At 39.4% G+C, this 24819-nt stretch overlaps 1 protein-coding gene across 1 annotated transcript; it reads left to right on the top strand.

The window, feature by feature from the left end:
* LOC125244445 (tripartite motif-containing protein 16-like) lies at window positions 1–23627 on the top strand. Its single transcript, XM_048154527.1, has 6 exons — window positions 1–576; window positions 6233–6328; window positions 6415–6648; window positions 21085–21247; window positions 22814–22861; window positions 23098–23627. Exons 1-6 carry the CDS (start codon window positions 1–3, stop codon window positions 23625–23627), a joined length of 1647 nt encoding a protein of 548 aa, XP_048010484.1.
* Window positions 23628–24819: the final 1192 nt, after the last annotated feature.

Below are 24819 nucleotides of genomic sequence, written 5' to 3'. Positions count from 1 at the left end.
ATGGCAGAAGTCAGATTTTCAGTGGATCAGAATGAGTTCCTGTGCCAAGTGTGTCTGGATCTCCTGAAGGATCCAGTGACCACTTCCTGTGGACACAGTTACTGTAAGATCTGTATTACAGGCTGCTGGGATCAGGAGGATCAGAAGAGAGTCTACAGCTGCCCTCAGTGCAGACAGACCTTCAGACCAAGACCTGCTTTAGCTAAAAACACCATTCTGGCTGAAATGGTGGAGAAACTGAAGAAGACTAAACTTCCTGCTGACTGTTACGCTGGAGCTGGAGATGTGCAGTGTGACGTCTGTACTGGAAGAAAACACAAAGCCGTCAAGTCCTGTCTGGTGTGTCTGGAGTCTTACTGTCAGAATCACCTTGAACAACATGAGTGTTTGTTTAAAGGAAAGAGACACAATCTGACTGAAGCCACTGGACGACTACAGGACATGATCTGCCAGAAACATGAAAAGATCCTTGAGGTTTTCTGCCACACTGACCAGAAGTGTATATGTGTGCTGTGTATGGATGAACATAAAAACCACGACACTGTATCAACTGCAGCACAGAGGGCAGAGAAACAGGTATGAACTTAAAGAGGTCACCTTATGCTCATTTACAGGTTCATAATTTTGTTTATGGGGTCTACTGGAATGCATTTACAACATTTTCTTATTATTTACATTCTTGCAGTGCCTGTTTTCACCCTCAGTCTGAACACTGTTTTAGTTTTAGTTCCTTTAAAGGGCACCTATTATGCAAAATTGACTTTTACATAGTTTGAACATAAATGTGTGTTGGGAGTGTGTGTACACAACCACCTAAAATGATTTAGCAGTGTCTCAGAACAAGACATTTGCAGATTCTGGGCAAAATGACATCACTTTGTACTGGCTCCACTCACAGTCTGCCATTTTCTCCAGGCTGAAGTAGCTGTATTGACAAGAATGTCTTATAAGTGATTGAGGTGTTTTGTTGTTGCATGTAAGAGTGAACATAACAGTGTTCATTTACTCCCAACATCAGAGCCACTGAAGACACAGTGGATTAGCTTTATTTTTGAAAGGAATGCACCACAGATCTAATATACACATGCGATTTCTGTCCCTACTGTTTACATTCACAGACATAACTGACTGTTTATGTGAACTTTTTTTTGTGTGTGTTTTTGACAACCTTGTTTGTATTTGACAGTTTAAGTACAATAAAACATGAGAGAATGGTTAGTTTGATATTCATGAGATGAGATAGAGATGATAATCAAAATCAAGAAGATGTCTTAGTATTTAGAGTTTCCAATGTAACAACTGAGACAAATCAGACACATTTTTTGTCATATTTAACAAATAATCTTTAAATGGGGGATATTACACACAGTTTCTGCCAATCTAATGTTAATCTTGTGTACTATTGTATCCTTCATATCTCAGAAAAGTCTTTAGTTTTATCATATTTATAAAAGATACATACGCTGTACCAAGTCTTTCCAAAAAAAAGCCAAGCTCCTGGAGGCATGGGCAGAGCTAAAGAGTCAAGAGAGCACACAGCTTTTGCATAGAGATCATCTGCAAGCTGCGACACCATGTTTAACCCTCTGGAGTCTGAGGCTGATTTGGGGCTTGGAGAAGTTTTGACATGCCCTGACATTTGTGCTTTTTTCAGTTGTTCATAAACATATAAATGACAAAAGTGTCATTACACTGTATTCAGCACAAACTAGGCTACAATAATATGTGAGGAATGTTTGTATTTTTGAAGGAATAATGTTTATGCGTGGTTATTGAAAAAACAAAAAACTTAAGTCACTGAAATAAAGCCAAAAAAAAGTATATTAAATCTGTGTTCACAAGACTTTTGGGTATTGGAGGTTGTAAACTAGAGTTTTTGCTTCAGAATTATGTAAAAATTATGCTGCCTACTCCTTCATATAAAACAATATATTGATTTAGTTTTTGTAAGACACTTTTTGTCAAGAAACACAGTATGCGTGGAGGCGTGAATCTGCATGAATAATGGGCCATTTACACCTGAGAAGACAAAAGAATCACATAATAATGACCTGAAATGACTTGCATATTAACACTAGAACCGCCACGGGGTAAATTTTACCCGCGGCTGTTTTTCAAATGTACATAACAGGTTTTCTATAAAACATTCAAGTCTCCCAGTCATTGACTTTTACTAAAATTGTGTAATTTACAATCCCTTGGTGGTAAAAATTGTTTAGATAAAACCAGATCATAAAACAGGACATTTATACCTATAAGCGCCACACGGGTCAAATTTACCCGCTCTAAAATGCCTGTATTTTCGCACTGTCATTTTCGCGTCCCTTTATGTTTAAACATTGTACATTGCTAGGCAACGCCTTTCACTCACTGAATTAGCGGTCATCGGTTTCATAAATAAAGTCACAATGAATAAAAGCCGGCGATGAGATTGTCACGCGCATTTCGTCAGTAAAGCCGGTTCCCTGATTACCGCTAAATCGCCATCACCTGCTTTCAAATGGAGCGGCATTTAATAGACAGAGCCGTAAATCACTGAAAAGCCACGCAATATCGCGTTCATATCGCAGATGAATCGCCTTCGATAATGAACGCGATATTGCGTGGCTTTTCAGTGATCTACGGCTCTGTCTATTAAATGCCGCTCCATTTGAAAGCAGGTGATGGCGATTTAGAGGTAATCAGGGAACCGGCTTTACTGACGAAATGCGCGTGACAATCTCATGCGATATATCGTGCAGCTCTAATATTTATTGTCATCACTATGAGTGCTGGATACTGTTTTTTCAATTCATACTTGCAGCCGGAGGGCGCTCTCTGTACACCTTTAGTCCACAAATGTGACCCGATCTGGCGAAATGAGTCGGAAGTCGCAACGTTCTATTTTAAGATATGGGCCGATAATGTGGAAAAACAATGAAAAAATCGATTTTTTTTTTTTAAGCTAATTTCAAAGAACAGACTTTCAAAAATAATCTCCCAAAGTTTCGTAGTCCAGATAATTGAGTAAAGGTATTTAAATGGCTATTAAATTTGACATGGTTTTACTAAATTCGCTGGAAATGAACTTCTCAACTCCTCTCATCACTTATGAGCATTTCCCGGTATCCCCTGAAACGTCATTATCTCTGCTCTAAAAATATGGTGTTACACGTTGTATAGAACCAATCAAAAAGCTTAGAAATGTAAACATACTGACCTAAACGCTGATTTTTAACAATGGGAAGCCCCGTTTCGACTGACAGGCACGCGATCGGTCCAGCCATCCTCCTGTCAGACTAGCGCGCCTTATAAAATAAAACTCCCATTTGCGTGTCTCTCTTTAAAAGCCAATAAAAATTGAATCCATATAGGTAGCACAAAAATTCTTTTTGCATACAAAACCAAAGACTTTAAACTTTAATATCAAGCCTCCAACATGCTTCTGTTGTGTTGTTTTCACCCTCTAATGAGTCTGAGTAATATGCGTTTACAACAAAAATAGCACAGCAGCTAACTGAATACAAGTATGTATATTTCACATGCTCATAACTTAATGAAAAATGCACAGATCATAAAAAACGCACATCAATATTTAAAGCAGATTCTCAAGATTAAAATGAATCCAAAATCAATATAATATATTGCGTTGATCACAAGATATTACTCACGAAATGATTTAACATACTTGGCTAAAAACATGTCTCTCATCTCTCCGGGATGCAGTGTGTATCCAGTGTTCCCGGACCCATCCATGTTCGTTTTCCAACGTGGAATAACACATAATAGATATAATTTTAAAGCTTAGAATCTCATCTTTTTAATGCATCTAACCATTTTGAAAAGCTCCTAACGAATGCTGAGAAGCTCCTCTAAACCGGAGTTTACCGCCCGTTGGCGCCACCTGGCTGCGGAAAAAATGAACAACAATTTTTCAAACTATTCTTTATAATATCACCACGAAATTTGAACCAGATGCAGCTCACATATAGGAGAGCATCACCAAAAAAGATTTTTTTAGCGATCGTATTGTGTTCCTGAGTTATTCCATGTCAAATAAAAAAAAAAAATATATTTTTTTAAAATTATATATATTTTTTGTCTTTTATCAGCTGTTTGTCAGCAAGATAATGTCCAAATGTAATGTAATTTATATTTTCTTAAATTTTTAAATGTTTTCTATCAAATGATACCTACCTTTTGACTCTCCTTGCTAGAGTTTTGGAGTTATGAGTCTTTACTTTTGTGTGTGTTGCTCAGAAAAAAAAAAAAAAAAACTCTAAAAAAGCCTTCAGGTCTTAAAGGGTTAATTCAAATAAATACTTTAAAATAATTTGAGCTTCAGCCTGGTTTAATAGCATTTATATATATATATATATATATATATATATATATATATATATAAATGTCTTTGGTCAAATTAAGCTGTAAAATAAATAGTTTATCCCTTTAAATGCAATGGATTTTGAAAGATATCAACAAAAAAACGGGCAAAAAACTTTAAAAGCGATTTTCTCAGGTTTTCAATTGGAAAAAGAGGGCAGACGACCATAATTAAAATGGGTATATCTTTAAAACCATTCAAGGTATGACTTTGACTAGGATATCATTTTAAAGCTTATTGTCTCATCTTTCCATTGATACCAAAATCGCAATTTTGAAATTTGGGTCACTGTGACTCATTTTGCTGGATCAGGTCACAAATTATTCTAAAGAAGAAGAGGACATTTCAGGAATGGTGTTTTTAATTCATACTTGCAGCCGGAGGGCGCTCTCTGTACACCTTTCGTTCAGAGGGAGAGGAGAGATCACGCATCATGTTAGTTTTCTTTATTTTACAAAAAGCACAACATTGTGTTTTTACTCTGAGTGTACACAAATAAAAGAAGATATTCTATAGTTTCAATTGATATATTACTTATGTCTCTATGACAAGAAATGACAGAGTATTTTAAGCCTGTTTTGCTGCAATGTGAAAAAAATCCTGCAAAACGCGCCAGCGCGTTTTCAGACCTCAGGGAGTTAACATGAGGATGCAACTCCTTAACAGTGTAAATAAGTCCATTAGACCATTAGACCCCCCCCCCCCTTTACAACTCACTCTGGGGTCTGCGGAATCATCCCCCAAAGGACCAACTTAGGCAAAGTCCTCAGTTACTATGGACACCATCTGATAATTTTTATGAAAACAGACCTTTCTGCATAAATTTATAGACAGACTGATCTATAAATGAACATGCATATCCCCAGGACATGGTATCCATTATTACTGTTTGTGTATCGTCTCTTGTATTGTATTCCATATTGTATTCGCATTTTTTATGATACAACCAACACTTCATGTAACTTCACCTATGCCATGTTTAGTGTCTATGGGGTCGTAGAGTGAAGATTTAGATGCTTGTGTATATGATATGTTAATACCTATGCAAGATGACAAGAATCTTTAATAGTTTCAGTTGTTATTCTAAACTGGTGTGACTTTCTTTTTTTCTGAGGAACAAAAAAAGAAGGTATTTTAAGGAATGTCTCATCTGTCCATATATTGAAAGTCAATACGCTCCAAAGGTTTCAATCTTTAAAAAAGGACATTGCGGTAGCATAAAAGAAATCCAAACAACTCCAAGGGGATAATCTACGTCTACTGAAGCGATAAGAAAAATCTAATCTGGTGTCATGTTTAGTCATGTGACCTGCATGAGCCAGTGAGGTTTGATGTTATTGATAAGTCACTATATTGATTTGGGCTCTTGAACAGACACAGTACTCTGGGGTCGGGTCAAAATTCTGAGCTCAGAGCCCTCTCCCTGGACAGCACGCCAAATACACATAACTTTACTCTATTTAATTCTATGGATATGTGAACTCGTGAAAAGTATTTATTAATCCATAATCTGCCCCTGTAATCATAATTGTGTGTGAAAACGTAAAAGTGCTTGCTGTATTACTGTCTCTATTTCTATTTGAAACTGCAGTGATATGTACATATTGGTACGTATTTTGCATTTTGTAAAAAATGTTGACACGAGTATGTTTTCCTAATGATCCTGTGTTGAAGAATTTACATTTCTGGTTGAACTATCACTATAAATCTAGACTTGATGAAATAATTCTGCTACTTATGAATGAACCCTATAATCTTACCATACAAGATCTTTAACCCCTCAGTCTCACCACTTCACTGATACTGGATTCATATCTGTTTCCTTGATGATTTATGTGATGTTTCTCCTGTAATTTGTTTGTCCTTTAGCACCAGTTGAAGAAGACACAGAGGTTGTTCCAGCAGAGGATCCAGCAGAGAGAGAAAGATCTTCAGCAGCTGAGAGAGGCTGTGGAGTCTCATAAGGTGAGTCTGGAGAAGAAGAGAAGTTTGAGAAGTCTCAGTCAGGACTCACTGAAGCCACTGTGTGATTGTGATGTGTGTCCTAACAGCGCTCTGCACAGACAGCAGTGGAGGACAGTGAGAGGATCTTCACTGAGCTCATCCGCTCCATTGAGAGAAGCCGCTCTGAGGCCACACAGCGGCTCAGAGATCAGGAAAAGATTGCAGTGAGTCGAGCTGAAGGACGACTGGAGCGACTGGAGCAGGAGATCAATGATCTGAGGAGGAGAGACGCTGAGCTGGAGCAGCTTTCACACACACAGGATCACATCCATTTCCTGCAGGTAACAGAGATCTAGAAGAACAGGATCATAGTGGACTTGAGCAAGAGACTCACAGAGAAACATTTCATGAGAGCAGAATGAGCCGTTGACTGAAATGTTGATCTGTGTGTTCGGTTATTATATAATCATCAGTCAGACTCTCATCTGATCATCTTCTTTTGAAAGAGATGCACTTACAAATGCAGTTCAGCTCTGGAAATCTCTTAGGAAACATTTTTCTGAAAGATATATTGAGCTTCCAGAGAACAACAGTTCAAAACTTCACTAATATTTAAACTTTATTTTACAACAATGTGAAATCCATGAACTTGATGGTACTTGATGCAATAAGGTTCATCCAGCTAGATTTCCCATTTTCACTTTACAGTGGGTACGGAAAGTATTCAGACCCCCTTAAATTTTTCACTCTTTGTTATATTGCAGCCATTTGCTAAAATCATTTGAGTTAATTCTTTTTCCTCATTAATGTACACACAGCACCCCATATTGACAGAAAACCACAGAATTGCTTACATTTTTGCAGATTTATTAAAAAAGAAAAACTGAAATATCACATGGTCCTAAGTATTCAGACCCTTTGCTGTGACACTCATATATTTAACTCCATTTCTTCTGATCATCCTTGAGATGGTTCTACACCTTCATTTGAGTCCAGCTCTGTGTGATTATACTGATTGGACTTGATTAGGAAAGCCACACACCTGTCTATATAAGACCTTACAGCTCACAGTGAATGACAGAGCAAATAAGAATCATGAGGTCAAAGGAACTGCCTGAAGAGCTCAGAGACAGAATTGTGGCAAGGCACAGATCTGGCCAAGGTTACAAAAAAATTTCTGCTGCACTTAAGGTTCCTAAGAGCACAGTGGCCTCCATAATCCTTAAATGGAAGACGTTTGGGACGACCAGAACCCTTCCTAGAGCTGGCCGTCCGGCCAAACTGAGCTATCGGGGGATAAGAGGGCCTTGGTGAGAGAGGTAAAGAAGAACCCAAAGATCACTGTGGCTGAGCTCCAGAGATGCAGTCGGGAGATGGGAGAAAGTTGTAGAAAGTCAACCATCACTGCAGCCCTCCAGCAGTCGGGGCTTTATGGCAGAGTGGCCCGACGGAAGCCTCTCCTCAGTGCAAGACACATGAAAGCCCACATGGAGTTTGCCAAGATGGTGAGAAATAAGATTCTCTGGTCTGATGAGACCAAGATAAACCTTTTTGGCCTTAATTCTAAGCGGTATGTGTGGAGAAAACCAGGCACTGCTCATCACCTGTCCAATACAGTCCCAACAGTGAAGCATGGTGGTGGCAGCATCATGCTGTGGGGGTGTTTTTCAGCTGCAGGGACAGGATGACTGGTGTTGTGGCCATTCTGCAGTGTCCTAAGATAATTCTGGTGTCTTCTTAAAAAGCTCTCAGAGTCAGAAGTTCCAGGTCTTCAGAAGATAATCTTTATTGCCAGGCCACAAAGTGAGATGTCAGCTTCTCATCGGGCATCACATCTGATCTAAACAGCGTTAATCAGCTCGTTTTATATGTTTTTCTTATCGTTACAGATCCAATGAGGATTCCTCCAGTTATCTTTTTCTTTTAGCTCCACCCTGGCGTTTTGCCACTATTATCTACGAATGCTCCTTAGTCTTAATTTTAATGGTGGCAGATAGCCAGCCGCTATAATTTTTAAAAAAACATGTTTTAATGGTTTCTTTGGTACTTTCCACAACCTGCTATTGTAATTTGCATTGAATACACTTATATTTCATTTACGCCTGATGCTCTCTGTGCAGAAAACCCGGTGCTTTCCAGTGCTTTTCATACGAGCTTTTCTCTACAGGTAATACGTTAATGATCAATGAATTTGCCCAACACATCCCATCTTTGGGGCTTTCTTACAGCCCCACCTCTATACCCTTATCCCAGAGCATGTCCTCATAGGTCAGCCTCTTTCCTTCTTCTCTCTTAGTGACCAAGAATAGTCACCCATCTTTTTCTACCAAGTGACCTTCACATGGGGACACACTCCGGAGGAGAATGAGACCAAACATCTCCCCCCTTTGTTTGGCTAGAGAGGAGTAAAAGATCCCATCTCCCTACCTAAAACCTTCTTTTAGGGGGATATTTCTTCACATTTTAATTGATTCATAAGCTTTGGTTATATCAGTAGATCAATGCACTTCAGTGATTACATCATACAGTAATGGAATAATGGCAGTAGTAGAATGCACATATATATGTATATATAGTCCCACGATGCCAGAGGAACTGTCAGGCGCTTCTGGTGGCCTGGAGCGCTATCTGGGTTGCTCCACCGTTGCCAGAGGTACCCGGACCTGCCTAGGGTACTATCTGGAGTTGGGAGTGACAGCGGGTTTTTAAACCACCAGTAGAGTCAGCCCTTGCTGCTAAGCACTGAGGTGCTCGTCGATCTTTCTTCTTGTCACCAGAGGGACTCTCAAAGTGTTTGTGAGTGCACATTACATTCAAAGTGAAATTTTAGAGGTTAAATGATAAAAATTGTATATTCTTAAAACTTTCATATTCTTTTCTTATTAATCGGGTTGCATAATCCCTCGGTGGTGTGCCGGATGATGGCCTGCTTCTGACCCTCATTCGTCCCCTCTCATTCTTAAAGTGATATTTAATAATATGCAAGTATTTATAATAATGGAAAAAACAAAAATAAAAATAAAAGTTGGAAGGGGGTTTATGCCAAAATAACAAACAAAACATCCACTTACTTCCTGCCTGCTCTATCCATAGTCTGAAATGCTTACTTGAATTTTTGCACCAAAAGAAAATACATGTTCTTGACTACCTCCCTCTCTATCAAAAACAGCATTAATTTCAGTGTCAAAAATAAAAAAGTGGCACCCCTTCCATTACACCCCAGTTAGGGATCTTTTCATGGGAATTCATCCAGCTCATCGAGACCTGGACCTATGGGATACCCTCCAGTAGTTGTGGTGCATCCAACATCAACCCCAGATTGGTTCACAGATATATTCACCATCTGCTTGGCTGCTGCACTTGCCATCATTGATCTAAGAAAAGGTAACACACAACAGAACAACAACACAAAAATTCCAAGAGCAACTGCTATTATTATTCCCACTCCTTCATAGTCAGTGTCATTCAGGTCTGCAGCTCGTTTCCTTATAGATCTATTTACAACAGTACTTTGAGTTGAATTAATCATTTTGAGTTGGATCACTTCCGATGATTTCCTCAAGGTCTTGAAGATTGAGGGTGGGAAAGTCTCCTGTGAGGTTGAGACCTGGGAGGTAACTGGCTGGGGATCCGCTGTCTGCAGTGGGTAGGTCAATACCTTGGAGTTCGGTGAGGAATCCATTTGGCTGAGGTTGTTCACTGGTGGAGGGTCCTGCCTCAGGAGATTGGTCACCTGACGGCTCTGGATTGACGGCTCTGGATCAGTGGCAGCTGATTCAGCAGGTACATCAGCAGCAGGGTCAATGTCAAGACCCTCCTCCCCAGTTTCACCTGCTTGTGGGGCGTCATCCTGTCCCCGCATCTCATCTCGTGTCTCAGGTTGCTCAGCTTCCCTAGAAGAAGGTTCAGCAACAACATTACTAGGTCCCTCACCTGGATCCCCTGGCCCCTCCCCTTCTTGGGCATCTTGGTCTGCATCTTCTTCTGCACTCTCTGCCTCTTCTTCTCTCCGTCTCAGCCTTGGCACCCTAGTACAATGATTCAAATGATACCAAGTCGTTTTTCCTTCTACTTGCACTGCAGTTGGGGTTGCTCTTACTACAGTATAAGGTCCTTCTCGCCTTGGCTCATTCCATCTCCTCCTGAAAACTCTCAAATAGACCTGATCTCTTGGTCCCCTGTTTTGCTCCTGAGTACGTATCGCTTCATGTATGGCAGTCAATTGTCTCATATAGGCCCTAATTTCAGTCTCAAGCTGTTCTAGGGGCGGTCCTTCATATGGGCCTCTCAAATGGGGCGCGGGCATGAGTCTCCCTGTCAACATTTCGTGGGGGGTCAGATTTGTCACTCTGTTAGTTTGCATGCGGTAACTCATAAGGGCAAGGGGTAATGCATCTACCCAGTTAAGTTTTGTATCTGCACAAATCTTGTTGAGTTTGGCCTTGAGGGTGCCATTCGCACGCTCCACAATCCCCTGGGAGGAAGGGTGATATATACACCCTAGTCTTTGCTTGATTCGTAGCTGTTGTATTACTGTCTTTACTGTTCTTTGAATGAAGGCTGAGCCATTGTCAGAACTAATCTGGGATGGTATGCCAAATCTTGGGATAACCTCTCTGGTCAAGAATCTGATTACTGTCTTAGCTCCTTGATCTGCTGAGGGTTCTGCTTCCACCCCTACTAAATCGATCTATTATCACTAGCATGTATCTTTTCCCCCTTACAGATTTAATCATGTCCACATAATCTAGTACTAAGTGTTTGAAGGGTCCCTCTGGAACTGGTATTGAGCCTAATGGCGTTGCTGTTCCTCTTCTAACATTGTTTTGTGCACAGACTTCACATTCACTTAAGTACTTATCAACTCTTTGTTGTATATAGGGCGACCAGAATACCTGTCTTTTTATTTTCTTTAAGATCTCCCCCCTTGAGCAATGGGCAAACCCATGCGCATCCGTAATTAAAATATTCAGCAGTGGGTTTGGAGCTATCATGTATCCTTCATGAGAGCGCCAAAGTCCATTAGCATCTCTTGTTGCTCCTCGTTGCTGCCATATTGCTACTTCATAAGGGGGTGCTCTGTTTTGCATTTCACTTATGTGCTCAAGAGTTGGAACCGGTTGGATCAAAACTGATGGTGCCATTACAGCCAATTGACACCCTGAGGCCTGTTTTGCACAAGAGTCAGCAGCATTATTTCCTTTAATTACAAAATCATTGCCTTTTTATGTGCTTGGCATTTGATGATAGCCAACCTTGTTGGATACATCATAGCCGAGATCAATTTAGTAATTTGGTCTCCATGTTGAATTGGTGTTCCATCACTTTTCTTAAACCCTCTTTGTTTCCATACTGCTCCAAATAAATGGCATACTCCATGTGCGTATGCAGAGTCAGTATAGATGTTTGCTACTTGATCTTTTGCCAGTAGACATGCCTCAGTGAGTGCCCTTAATTCTGCCAATTGCGCTGAGCATGGCTGTTCACAATGTTTTAGTAAAACCGGGATAAAGTCATCTCCTTCTCTTTTTACAACTGCAAATCCAGCATGGTTCCCCAGATGATCTCTGAAACATGATCCATCAACAAAATATTCAACATTTGCATTGGGAATTGGAATTGATTCCAAATCTGGTCTCAATCAAGTGAAAGCCAGAGATTCTGTCACACATTCATGTGGGGTTCCTTCTCCCTTCAAAGGGATGAAGTTTGCTGGATTTGTTGTTGTACATCGTTTAATAGTAATGTCAGGGTATGTTAACAGACTAGAATATGTAAGGCATCTTGCCTGTGTCAAAACTAATCTTCCTTTTTCTAACAGTTCAACCACCTTGTGGTGTGTATATATAATGACTGGGTAGCCCATTGTCACAGTGGATGCTTTGTCATAAGCAAAATATACAGCTGCTAAGCCTTGCTGATAGCATGGCGGGTAGCCTTGGGCTACACTGTCCAATTTGGTGCTATAGTAAGCAAGTGGTTGATTTTCCTGCCACTACATGTCTCTTGCATTAGTACTGCTGAAGCATAGCCATCTTTTCTATCAGCAACATATAAATGAAATACCTTATCATAGTCTGGTGTAGCAAGTGCAGGAGCAGTTTGGAGCTCCTTTTTCAATGTTTCAAAAGCAATCAGTGCCTCAGTATCCCATACAAGTTTTGCTCTGAGATTTTGATGACCAGCTTGTTTCATCATTGCCCGTAATGGGGCTGTTTTTATTGCATATTCTTCAATCCAATCAGCACTAAATCCTGTCATACCTAAAAAGGTCATCATTTGTCCCACAGTTTGGGGCTGTGGCACTTTACTGATTCCTTCTAATTGGCTTGGAGAAATTGCTTTTGTCTTGTGAGCAATAATTCGGCCTAAATACTCTACTTGTGTCATACAATACTGTAACTTTTCTTTTGAGGCCTTGTGACCTCCCTCTGCTAATTTGGTGAGCACTTTGATGGAATCTTGATGGCACTGTTTCCAATGTCCACATATTGTATCAGTGTGCTATCCAGTCTCAGATCTTCTAAATCAACCTTTAATACTTGGTTAAATACATGTGGTGAGTGTTTAAACCCCTGGGGCATCCTGGTGTATGTATACTGTTTACCTTGGTAAGTGAAGAAAAAAAGGTGTCTGCTCTCTTCCGCTAGAGGAATGCTGAAAAACGCAGAACAGAGATCAATAACTGTGAAATAATTAGCAGCAGGTGGAACATTCGTCAACAACGTGTGCAGGTTTGGGACCTCAGCAGGCCAATCTTCCACTACCTCATTCACTGCTCTTAGGTCATGGACCAACCTCCACTTTGACTTATTGGCTTTCTCAACAGGTAAAATGGGTGTATTGCAATAACTAACTGTTTCAATTAACACCCCTGCTTTAATCAACCCTTCAATTGTTTTCCTAATCCCTTCTACTGCTTCAGGCTTGAGTGGGTATTGTTGTTTCCTGGGTAACTGAACCCCTAGCTTTGTCTTAATTCTCACTGGGTTGGCAGATTTTACTAAACCTACATCTGTATCATGTTTGGACCATAATTCTTGTGGTACTCTTTGTTCCATTTCCATCATTAATTCATCCAATTTGGAATTCAATTCTCTTTTCATTTCCCTAGTTTCCACTATCATTTTTGGTGTTCCTTTCATTTTAGTCTGACAGAGAATTTTAAGATACATCATATCTGTAGTTTGAAAGATAAATGGGTTTTCTGTGGCCTCCCATGCTTTTCCTTTTGCATGTAACATCATTGGTCCTAAGTCCTGAGGTCGACATCCCTCACTTATGTATAAGGTAACGTGCGGAGTTGAATTATCTATCTTAAACCATTTTTGGATAAACCTATTTTCTTCAATTTGTAAGGCTGCTCCCTTTGGTCCCACTACTAAATACTCAGAGTTTAAGGGTATTTCCAGTTCTTTGGTCTGCTCTAACCACTGTCTTTCTAACTCGGGGTCTCTGGTAGGGTCATATCTCATTGTGCAATGAAATTCAGTTTCAGGCATGACTGGATCCTTAAGTTGTTCTTTTATATATTTTCCTCATTTGTTAATAGTTTCTCCTACTTCTTTTTCCAGATCTCCTAGCCAATATATATTTGCCTGTGGTTCTTGTGAGTTTTGCTCTTCTGTTACTACCATTTGTCTAATTCCCTTGTCATCTATGTATATTCACTTCACTTGTTTCGTTGTTGCCATGGTTGCTGTATTTGTCCTGTAGGTGGCATGTTCAATGGCCATGGGTTGGTTGGACAGTCCTTCTTGTTATGTCCAAATTGGTTGCATCCCCAGCACATTCCTGGAGGACAATTCTTCTGTTGATTGTTGAATTGTCTCCCTCTTCCTCTTCCCCTTTGCTGTTGTTCAGCTGGGTTCCTGTTGTTCTGCTGTTCAGGTAAATAGATCACAATTGGTGCATTTGGCTGTTGTACACCTCCTGCGGTTGTAGGTGTATTCTGAGGGATCGGTGCTGGTGCTGGTGCAGCTGCTATTACTGGAGCCTGCGCCGGTGCCATGACTGAAGCTTGCATAGGTGGACTTGACATGTTCACTGCAGCCATCACTGCAGTCTGGTCTTCACCACCCTTCAGGGTGGCTTGTACTTTCTTCTTCTTGTTGGTTAATTCCTCCAATTGTAGTTGAGTCAGTTTCCTTTGCAGCTCTCTTTCTTGGTTTTTCAGTTTCTGTTCAGTTCTTCTATATTGTTCCACAGCATGGGCCACATGGTCACAGAACTCCTTTGTTGTCTTTGAGTTCAGGCCCACTACATCTTCCAGTTTTGCTTTTACTGCTGCGGGCATGGCTTCCACTATGGCAGTTCTGAACAGTGTTGTCATCACTATGTCTCCTTCTGGGTCCTTTTATAATTCTTCTTTCCATCTTCTTAATTGTCTCTGGATGTAGGAAGTAGGATTTTCCATTTCTCCCAGCTGTTCTCCTTTCAGTAGTTTGGGGTCTATTTGAGTTGGATAATGTTTCCTCAGTACTCTCCATACCATGGATCGATACTGATCAAAGGTAGTGGCATCCTTCCTTGTTCCTCCTACTGCAGACCTTAAGCCTGCATCCTCAAGGAGCTCATTGGTCTTGGCTCCTCCCACACTCTTTGCCAGTAAGGCCTTGATGTCTCCAATGGCCAATATTTTTCCCATTGTTTCTGCTTCCAGCAGTCGAATCCATTTTCCAGCTCCCTCATGTATGTCTGGTATGTCAAGAGCCCGGGTCCAGACTACATGTGTGGTAGAACCTTAAAGCACTGTGCAAAGCAATTGAGTTTTATTTTTTCTGATATTTTTAATTTGTCATTACAGACACAAGGTACCTAGCCTGTGGAAAGAGGCAATTATTATTCCTGTTCCTAAATGTAATAATCCTAAAGTGTTTAATGATCTGAGACCAGTCGCCCTTACCTCCTTGGTTATGAAATCATTTGAGAAACTTGTGAAGACTGAGTTACTGAGTAAGACTAGACAAGTCCTCGATCCCATGCAATTTGCATATAGAGTAGGGAGGAGTGTTGAGGATGCTTCACTTGTTTTATTAAATTTACTGACTAAGCACTTGGAGGGAAAGAATACACATGCAAGACTGTTGTTCATTGATTTTTCTTCTGCTTTTAATACTATTCAACCCCACATCCTAGTAAGAAGACTGCTTGAGCATTACAGGCTGAACCATAATTTAGTGGGATGGTTATTGGACTTTTTAATTAACAGAATGCAGAAGGGAAAGGTGAACGGCAGTTTTTCTGATGTATTAAGTGTATCTACTGGATCCCCACAAGGTTGTGTTCTTTCACCTTTATGATACATTTTGTATACTAACTTGTGTCAAAGTCTACATGAAAATAGAGTTTTTATTAAGTTTGCTGATGACACAGTCATAGTGAGCCTGTTACAAGGGGATGAGTCTGGCCATGGTCCAGTTGTGGAGGATTTTGTGACTTGGTGTGATGATTCTTATCTACAGTTAAATATTACTAAAACAAAAGATATGATTATTGATTTTAGAACTTCCACTGTAGATCATGTTACCACAACCATTAAAGGACAGGTTGTGGATCGTGTGGAGAGTTACAAATACCTAGGTATAGTTATTGATTCCAAACTGACATTTGATTTGAATTGTGAAATGGTCTGTAAGAAAGGTCATCAGCCTCTGAGTTGCCTTAGGAAGCTTGCTAAATTTCACATTGATGGACACATGCTGTCATTGTTTTATTCTACTTTTATTGAATCTATTATGTCATTTTCCATTGTGGTGTGGTATGGGAGTCTGTCAGTGAAGAACAAGAACTCCTTAAATCAAATTGTAAAGTGGGCGAGTAAGATAATAGGAGTTGATCAACGGACTCTAGAATACATTTATACAACTCAGTTGTACAGGAAGGCAAGTACTATTTTAAGCGATGAGCTGCATCCCTTAAGTAACGGGTTTCAGTTACTTCCCTCGGGTTGCCGGTTTGTGGCCCTGAGATGGAAAACGAGACGCTACAGGAATACTTTTGTTCCTGCGGCAATTGAGGTTTTAAATAATAAGAAGACGTTAGATGTTTTAATATGCAATAGTTAAATGCAAGAAGGGATATGTATGTGTTTGGTGCAGCCTGTCATGATGTTATTAACTGGTATGTTGTTGTAAATTGTTATGTCTTGTATGTGTTTTTGCTGGACAACGAAATTCTATTCTGCAAAACAATTTTACCTGCTGGTACGAAATAAAGAGATCTTGACCTTGACCTTGGTAGGCGATCTATAAGTCCTTCCAAGTCTTGTCCCGCCCAGGGCACGTATTGCGCCTGTTCCCCCTTAATCAGAATAGGAAGTTGCTTTTTTCTTTGGCGTACAGGGGTTGGTGAATCATCAGTGAACTGTGGCTGCAACATTGAGTTGTGTCCTTCTGCTTGAAATGGGTTTATATCCCCCCACTCCTCTTCTTGTCTATGTGGTGGGTGTGGTGTTGAGTTTGGCATAGATTTTTCTAAGTCATCAAATCTCCTTTCTTCCCCTCTTTCCCACATTAGATCTCCTGGGGGTATCTTTTCCAGTCGGAGGGTTCCTGAAACCCTTCTATATTCCTCAAGTGGGCTATTTCCTCTGTGTCTCCCTAGAGGGCTTGCTGAACGTGCTCTTCTTCTTTGGCAACGTTCGTCTTCCTCAATGTTCCTTCTTAGATTTTGAGCTCTTCTAGTCAGGCATGTTCGCTGTTTTTCCAGGCTTAGCCTTTCCATAGTTTCTTGCAGCCTGTTCAACTCATGATCCAATGAGTCCACACTGGCGCTTTCTTCCTGTTCTCCTGCCATGGACTCACTAGCATCATCTCTTCCTGCCCTGTTCAGCTCCTGTATAGCCTCTCCCATATAGAGGTAGGGATTATTCAGCAGTGGATTTCTTTTACCTCCTTCCTTTTGTTCGAGTTCTTGTCTTTTTTGTCTCACATAAGAGTGATCCATCAGTGAGTTCCTTTCTTCTTCTTCCTTTTGTTGTTCTTCTTGTTCTCCTGTGTTTGCTTTTGGTCTTCTCTTCATTGGTGTACGCTTTCTAGTTCCTCTTTGTCCATTGTAATCTTGTTGGGCGTACTCTTCTTCTCGTTCTGTCATTTGTTGTTCTTCCTCATTCTCCTCATCAGTTTGCTCAAGGCTCAGCTCTCCATCCACCTGGAATGTACCTCTCACCAGAGGCATTTGCTTCTTTACTTCCTGGTAGGGAGGTGCATAGGGAGGTGGGCGCTCCACCTTTTCTTCCATTTTCTTTTTCTGCTCTTCCATTTGTTTCTTCTTATGTTCTTTTATTGCTTGCTGTATAAAGAGATCTAAAACCTCCTGCTCTTTTTGTCTCTTTTGTTCTCTTTTCTTAGTTTTGTCATGTGGTTTATGGTTCTTTATTAATGCTTTCATTTCTCTACACATTGCTACATCAAATGTTCCCTCTGCTGGCCATTTTGTTTTTAGTTTTTTGGTCCTTTTTTCCCACTTTTTTGATAATTTCTTAATAATATCTCTACATATGGGGTATTGTGTTATTATACGCTCTACTGGTATGTCTGTTTCCGGTGACTTCGAAGCCATTGTGTCTTGTGACCAATCTTTTACCTCTTTAACCCCAGTTAAATTGTTTTCCAATTTTATTTTAATTCTTCACCGGATTAGTCAGACGAGGACCACTAAAAGTATCTGACCCCTGACCTTCACCGGACTTGCACTGGGTTGAGGACTTTAAAACAATAGTTTGATGGTCTTTCTTTTTCTTATGTATTTTAAAATTGCTCTTATTTGTACCTCAGTCAATGCTTCGGAGTCACGTCTTCCAGATCCAGCCAACTGTAATTGTTGCGTTTCCAAATAATGTCTTCCCCCAAGCAGATCAATTCAAAACTCCAGAGCTTGTTCTCCTCAACTCTCCGCCCAATTGCTGTTATTCCTCCTGCCCAATATGAATAAGTGAGACATGGGGTTAAATTTGCATTAAATCCTCCTACTACTGTTATTGAAATTTGTAATTGTGCTTTGGGAAAGGTAATAAAATCCAATGGCTCAAACACTTCAATCAAACTTTCTCTCTCTCTAGTATTCAAAATCCTCCTCCCCTTCTTCCCCCTCTTTCGCTTCTGCTTCCCTGCTTGAGGGTCTGTCATCTTCCACAGTCACTGGCTGCTCCTCCACTTCCCTTTTGCCCCTCCTTATCTCCACCCACAAGTGATGTATGTGCTCTGGGTTGTTCCTTAGCACCACTGACACTGCCAGTTTTCCCAGCGTCCAATTAGTGGTTGTGACACTTTTGGCTCTGCCTTTTTTTCCTAATTTAAAAATCCTGTCACTTTCCCACTGTACTGGCCTTGTGCATGAATTTACAATGATGTAAATATTTTTCAGTATAGTTGCCCCTCCTAAATCCTGAGGCCAACAATACCCAATATTTCTTTTATGGACAGAGAAGAGAACTTCTTCAGTGAGTTCTCTTCTCTGTCCATTAATGTCTATATATTCAGTTTCAAGCCAAAAATGATTTCTTATCCCTTGGGACTCTTTTAATGCTTGTCTAAATTTGGTTTCTTTATCTATCTAGCCTCAAACACTCCCTCATTCTATCTTTCTCATATTCTGAGACAAATAATTCAAACATGGATCCTGGCCAACTGTTGCTTCTTAGAAAGGAATCTCTCTGTTTCTGCTCCACTACACATTCACACACACACACACACACACACACACACACACACACACACACACACACACACACACACACACACACACACACACCTCTCTCCCCTCCTCAAGCTCACAGACACTTCAATGCACATTCATACACCCGGGATTTCACTCACACTTCATATACAATTTATTTACAATACATTAACTTTTTTCAGATTTTTGTGACAGTGGGAAAACAATTCAGTCTTACTTAAATATTTTACTTATCAATGGCTGTGTTTCTTTGTTTGGATCACAGAGTCTGCAATCTGGAAAATGTTCAAATAATCTGCAACACAAAGTCTTTGGAGTATTTTTTGTTCTCACATAAATTTTCTCACATTTTGCATTTCCATTTTTATTTTGTTTCTCATTATCCATTAATAAACTTGTTTTCCCAATTCACAAAAACACCTTTAAATACTTTCATCAATTCTAAGCATACTGTTTTCCTAAATGCAAATTATACAAAGCCAAAGAATTCTTCTATCCACCTTATTTCACTTTTTTCCTTATTTTACACTTTATACACTATTATACAACACAATTACAGGGCTGCCCACTCTTCACAAGGCTTTCCCTGACACACATCAAACAACAAGCGCACTTCTGCGCACACACATTCCTCTGTGCCTCCTTCAGGCAGACAGAGATGCACTTCTGCATAAAATCAGCTCGTTTTATATGTTTTTCTTATCGTTACAGATCCAATGAGGATTCCTCCAGTTATCTTTTTCTTTTAGCTCCACCCTGGCGTTTTGCCACTATTATCTACGAATGCTCCTTAGTCTTAATTTTAATGGTGGCAGATCGCCAGCCGCTATAATTTTTTAAAAAACATGTTTTAATGGTTTCTTTGGTACTTTCCACAACCTGCTATTGTAATTTGCATTGAATACACTTATATTTCATTTACGCCTGATGCTCTCTGTGCAGAAAACCCGGTGCTTTCCAGTGCTTTTCATACGATACAGGTAATACGTTAATGATCAATGAATTTGCCCAACACTGGTTGCAATCGAGGGAAAGATGAATGCGGCCAAGTACAGGGATATCCTGGACGAAAACTTTCTCCAGAGTGCTCAGGACCTCAGACTGGGCCAACAAGACAATGACCCTAAGCACACAGCTAAAATAATGAAGGAGTGGCTTCACAACAACTCCGTGACTGTTCTTGAATGGCCCAGCCAGAGCCCTGACTTAAACCCAATTGAGCATCTCTGGAGAGACCTAAAAATGGCTGTCCACCAACATTTACCATCCAACCTGACAGAACTGGAGAGGTTCTGCAAGGAGGAAAGGCAGAGGATCCCCAAATCCAGGTGTGAAAAACTTGTTGCATCTTTCCCAAAAAGACTCATGGCTGTATTAGATCAAAAGGGTGCTTCTACTAAATACTGAGCAAAGGGTCTGAATACTTAGGACCATGTGATATTTCAGTTTTTCTTTTTCAATAAATCTGCAAAAACATAAACAATTCTGGGTCAATATGGGGTGCTGTGTACATTAATGAGGAAAAAATTAACTTAAATGATTTTAGCAAATGGCTGCAATATAACAAAGAGTGAAAAATTTAAGGGGGTCTGAATACTTTCCGTATCCACTGTACTTATTTTTTATTTTATAATAATTTTCATTAACACATTAATGAATTTGACAGTGAAGTCCTCAAACAGGAAGTGAGGTTGTATATTATCAATGCTTCAGTGTATTTAAAACACAAAACCTGACCTTGTGATTGTGTCCTAAGAGTCCTTGTGAATTTCAGAGCCACTAACTGCTCAAAAGTTATATCCTATACAAACATGTCATGTGACGCCATTGATGCTCTTGTTCTGTTACATTTATGTTATTGGCAGATGTTTGATCATCAAGTGTTTTCCTAGAAAGTTCACATATAGTGTAAGTGTCAAACACTAGAACTTATAGCTCTAACATTATATAATGAATATGAGAAGAATGAAGCTGATGCTGTGAAAGTGCTGGATTGAGGAGAGTTACTAAAGATCAACAAGAGCTGCTCAAATCTGACAGTAGTGCAGGTTATTGTCTGAAGTGTGGAGGTGATGAGCTTTGATTTCTGTTTTCTGTAGAGTTTCCAGTCTCTCTCAGCTCCTCCTGAATCTACAGACGTAAATAATGATGATCCCTTCAGTTCTCTCTCTTCTTTTGATGGTGTGAGAGAATCTGTCCGTCAGCTGAGAGACAAACTGGAGGATTTCTGCAAAGAGGAGCTCAAGAAGATCTCTGACAGAGGTAAAGTCCTGTAGATTCAGCTGCTCTCAGAAATGATCCTCCATCATCTCATATAATGTAGAAGAACATCAGTTGTGTTGTAAGCACTAAAATGGCCCAGTACATTATAGTCAAACTCATTTTTATGTTGTACTACCACAGTCTGGTTGCTGGCCTCTTCCTGGCCATCCCTATGAAAAAATCCTGCCAATCCTGCCAATGACAATACTGTACAAACGCTTCTGTACTGTTAATGTCATGTGCAGACACAATATCCTAATGATAACATCTGTGATCTTCACAACATAATGAATAATACCACTGTATTTTAAAGACAGAATTTGAAGGAAACAGGAAGATTTACTTGTGTGTGTTTTTTTATATTTACATTTATGCATTTGGCAGACGCTTTTATCCAAATTATATTTTTTAAATGTTCTCTCAGTGACATGCCGAGTCAGACAATTGTATTTACACTGGAAAAAATAAGACCTATCTGTGTACATTAAAATATACTGTATAAACTTTCTAAAACATTTTTTTTAAATTCTATTTTTTTAATATGCAAAATTGTATAAATTTGATTTGTTTAAAACAATTACAAATGATATTTGGCCAGTGGAAATGAATGAATAAAAGCCTATTTACACCAACAATGATAACTATAAAGATACTATAATGACAACTATATTAGCATCCACACTAGCGGATCACATTTTTCTGTTTATTCTGAGCGCGTGCTTGTCTGTCATTTTAAAGTCCTCATAAAATTAATATTGTAGTTTGTCGTTTAGTATGAATATGTTAGCCTTACTTTTATCTATAAGCTAGTTTCTCAAAAACAATGACAAAATTCACATTTAGAAGATATAAGCATTCAAAACTCACTTCTGCTAATATGGATCAATGATTTTGATGACATCACTCTGCACTTCAGCTTCTCATCAGATTTTCTGTCCAACCAAATGCTCTCTAGAATCTGAAGCCCCGTCCCCTGCGGCTGAAATCGGTCACTTGTTCACACATTTACTATTTTCTACATGGTGAATGGCACATAGTGCACTATATAGGGAATAGAGAACAATTCAGATATGATATATGATAAATATGATTTCCATTGACACGAATGAAGCCTGGATTCATGGTAGTGTCACGTGAACATTATATACTTGTAGCCGTGTGTGTGGTTCTAAATGAAAACAAATAACAAACATGAATAACAGCATTATGAAATAAATGTCCATCTATATTCATTCCAATAGCTAAATAATAACACATGCAATTGGGCAAACATGGCACAAATTATACTGAATATAACTGCTTAATAATAAATAATATCTGTTATTGTATTTAAAAAATGTATTTTGGTTACCACTTGTAGTACACTATGGGTTCAAATGAACTATACGTAGTATCTAAAAACATTTTTTAAATACAGAGATAGTGTATTAAAAGCACATTTTAGTTCATATTTCATGGTGTCTCAAAATAGCACAGTTGAGTACACTTAGATACGTACGCCATTATTCTGTCATCTATGCTGCCTTTCTTACAATAAACACACTTCATGTCTGTTGATTTCCACAGTCACTTTCACCAACATTGTTCCCAGGACCAGGAATGACTTCCTACAATGTAAGTCACTAAAAAAACAAGCAGAAAAACTCACCGAGTGTGTTCATGTTCTTCCTGTAGAAGGAGAAAGAAAACATGACAGAAGAGTTTTATAGTTGATCATGAAAATTATGATTTGAACAGGATATCTGGTAAACTGTACTGAGACACTGATGATGTACTGAACATGAAGAGTTAAGATACATTAAAAGATCAGATTCATAATTCCTGATTGTGATGTGTTTTATCTCCATCAGATTCCCATCAGTTCACTCTGGATCTGAACACAGTGAATAAACGCCTCCAGCTGTCTGAGAGGAACAGAGTGATTACTTACACCAAAAGAAAGCAGTCGTATCCTGATCATCCAGACAGATTTGATGTGTGTCAGGTGTTGTGTAGAGAAAGTGTGTGTGGACGCTGTTACTGGGAAATTGAGTGGAGTGGTGATGATGTGTTTATTGTGTTTATATCAGTGTCATATAAGAGCATCAGCAGGAAGGGATGGGGTAATGAGTGTTGGTTTGGATATAATGATCAGTCCTGGAGTTTGAACTGCTCTTCCTCCAGTTATTCATTCAGACACAATAAGATAGTGACTAAACTCCCTGTAAAGCCCATCAGCAGTAGAATAGGAGTGTATGTGGACCACAGTGCAGGAACTCTGTCCTTCTACAGCGTCTCTGGAGACACAATGACCCTCATCCACACAGTCCAGACCACATTAACTCAACCACTCTATCCTGGGTTTAGGGTTTCTAAAGGATCAGTGAAACTGTGTTGCTGAATCAGAATAGACTGTAGAGAGATTCTACCCATAATGCTTTGAGCTCATGATGAATTAACATTAACAGTGAGATGTTAAAAAGTCTCTTATTTTCTCTTTATTACATTAATACTACTGCTGAATTCAGTGAAATAACATGTCAGAATAAATGTGTGTAATGAATCCCATTATAGACAGTAAGATCAGTGTGTATCTGTGCTTTTATCAAACTCTGTTTGTGTTGATGGAAATCAGTCATTCAGTTCTTATTGTAGTGTCACATACACTATATTGCCAAAGGTTTTGGGACGCCTGTCTTTACATGCACATGAATTTAATGACATCCCATTCTTAATCCGTAGGGTTTAATATGGAGTTGGCCCACCCTTTGCAGCTATAACAGCCTGAACTCTTCTGGGAAGGCTTTCCACAAGGTTTAGGAGTGTGTTTATGGGAATTTTTGACCATTCAAAAATGAAAGTGCATTTGTGAGGTCAGACAGTGATGTTGGCAAGAAGACCTGGTTCACAGTCTCCGCTCTAATTCATCCCAAATTGAGGTCAGGACTGCAGGCCAGACTCCACACCAAACTCACTCATCCATGTCTTTATGGACCTTGCTTTGTGCACTGGTGTGCAGTCATGTTGGAATAGGAAGGGGCCATCCCCAAACTGTTCCCACAAAGTTGGGAGCATGAAATTGTCCAAAATGTCTTGGTATGCTGAAGCATTAAGAGTTCCCTTCACTGGAACTAAGGGAAAGGAAGTCCAACCCCTGAAAAACAACCCCACACCATAATGATTGGAACACCTGAATTCAATGATTTGGAGGGGTGTCCCAATACTTTTGGCAATATAGTGTAAATCATTTTATTATCACTGTCAAAAATGACCTTTGAATTGAAATGATAACATACAGGATTCATTACAATGTATTATTAAATAAAGTCATTTGTTGGAAAATTGGTAAATGTCAGTTTATTAATAAATGTCAAATATACAAAACCCAAATGATACTGTAAACCCTTGTAGTGAAATTATGAGCACAATTATTATAATCGGTAACACTTTATATTAGGGTCTTTTAACTAGTTGCTTATAAGCATGCATACTACTAGAATATTGGCTGTTTATTAGTGTCAGCGGATAGACAAGGAACACAGAGGTGAGTGATATAAAAAACAGCAGGTTTATTGAATGTTGAAGAATCAACA

Source organism: Megalobrama amblycephala, linkage group LG14, assembly GCF_018812025.1.
Source record: "Megalobrama amblycephala isolate DHTTF-2021 linkage group LG14, ASM1881202v1, whole genome shotgun sequence".
Classification (NCBI taxonomy): Eukaryota; Metazoa; Chordata; class Actinopteri; order Cypriniformes; family Xenocyprididae; genus Megalobrama; species Megalobrama amblycephala.
Note: the sequence above shows the minus strand (reverse complement) of the source record. Positions and strands in the feature narration are given on the sequence as shown.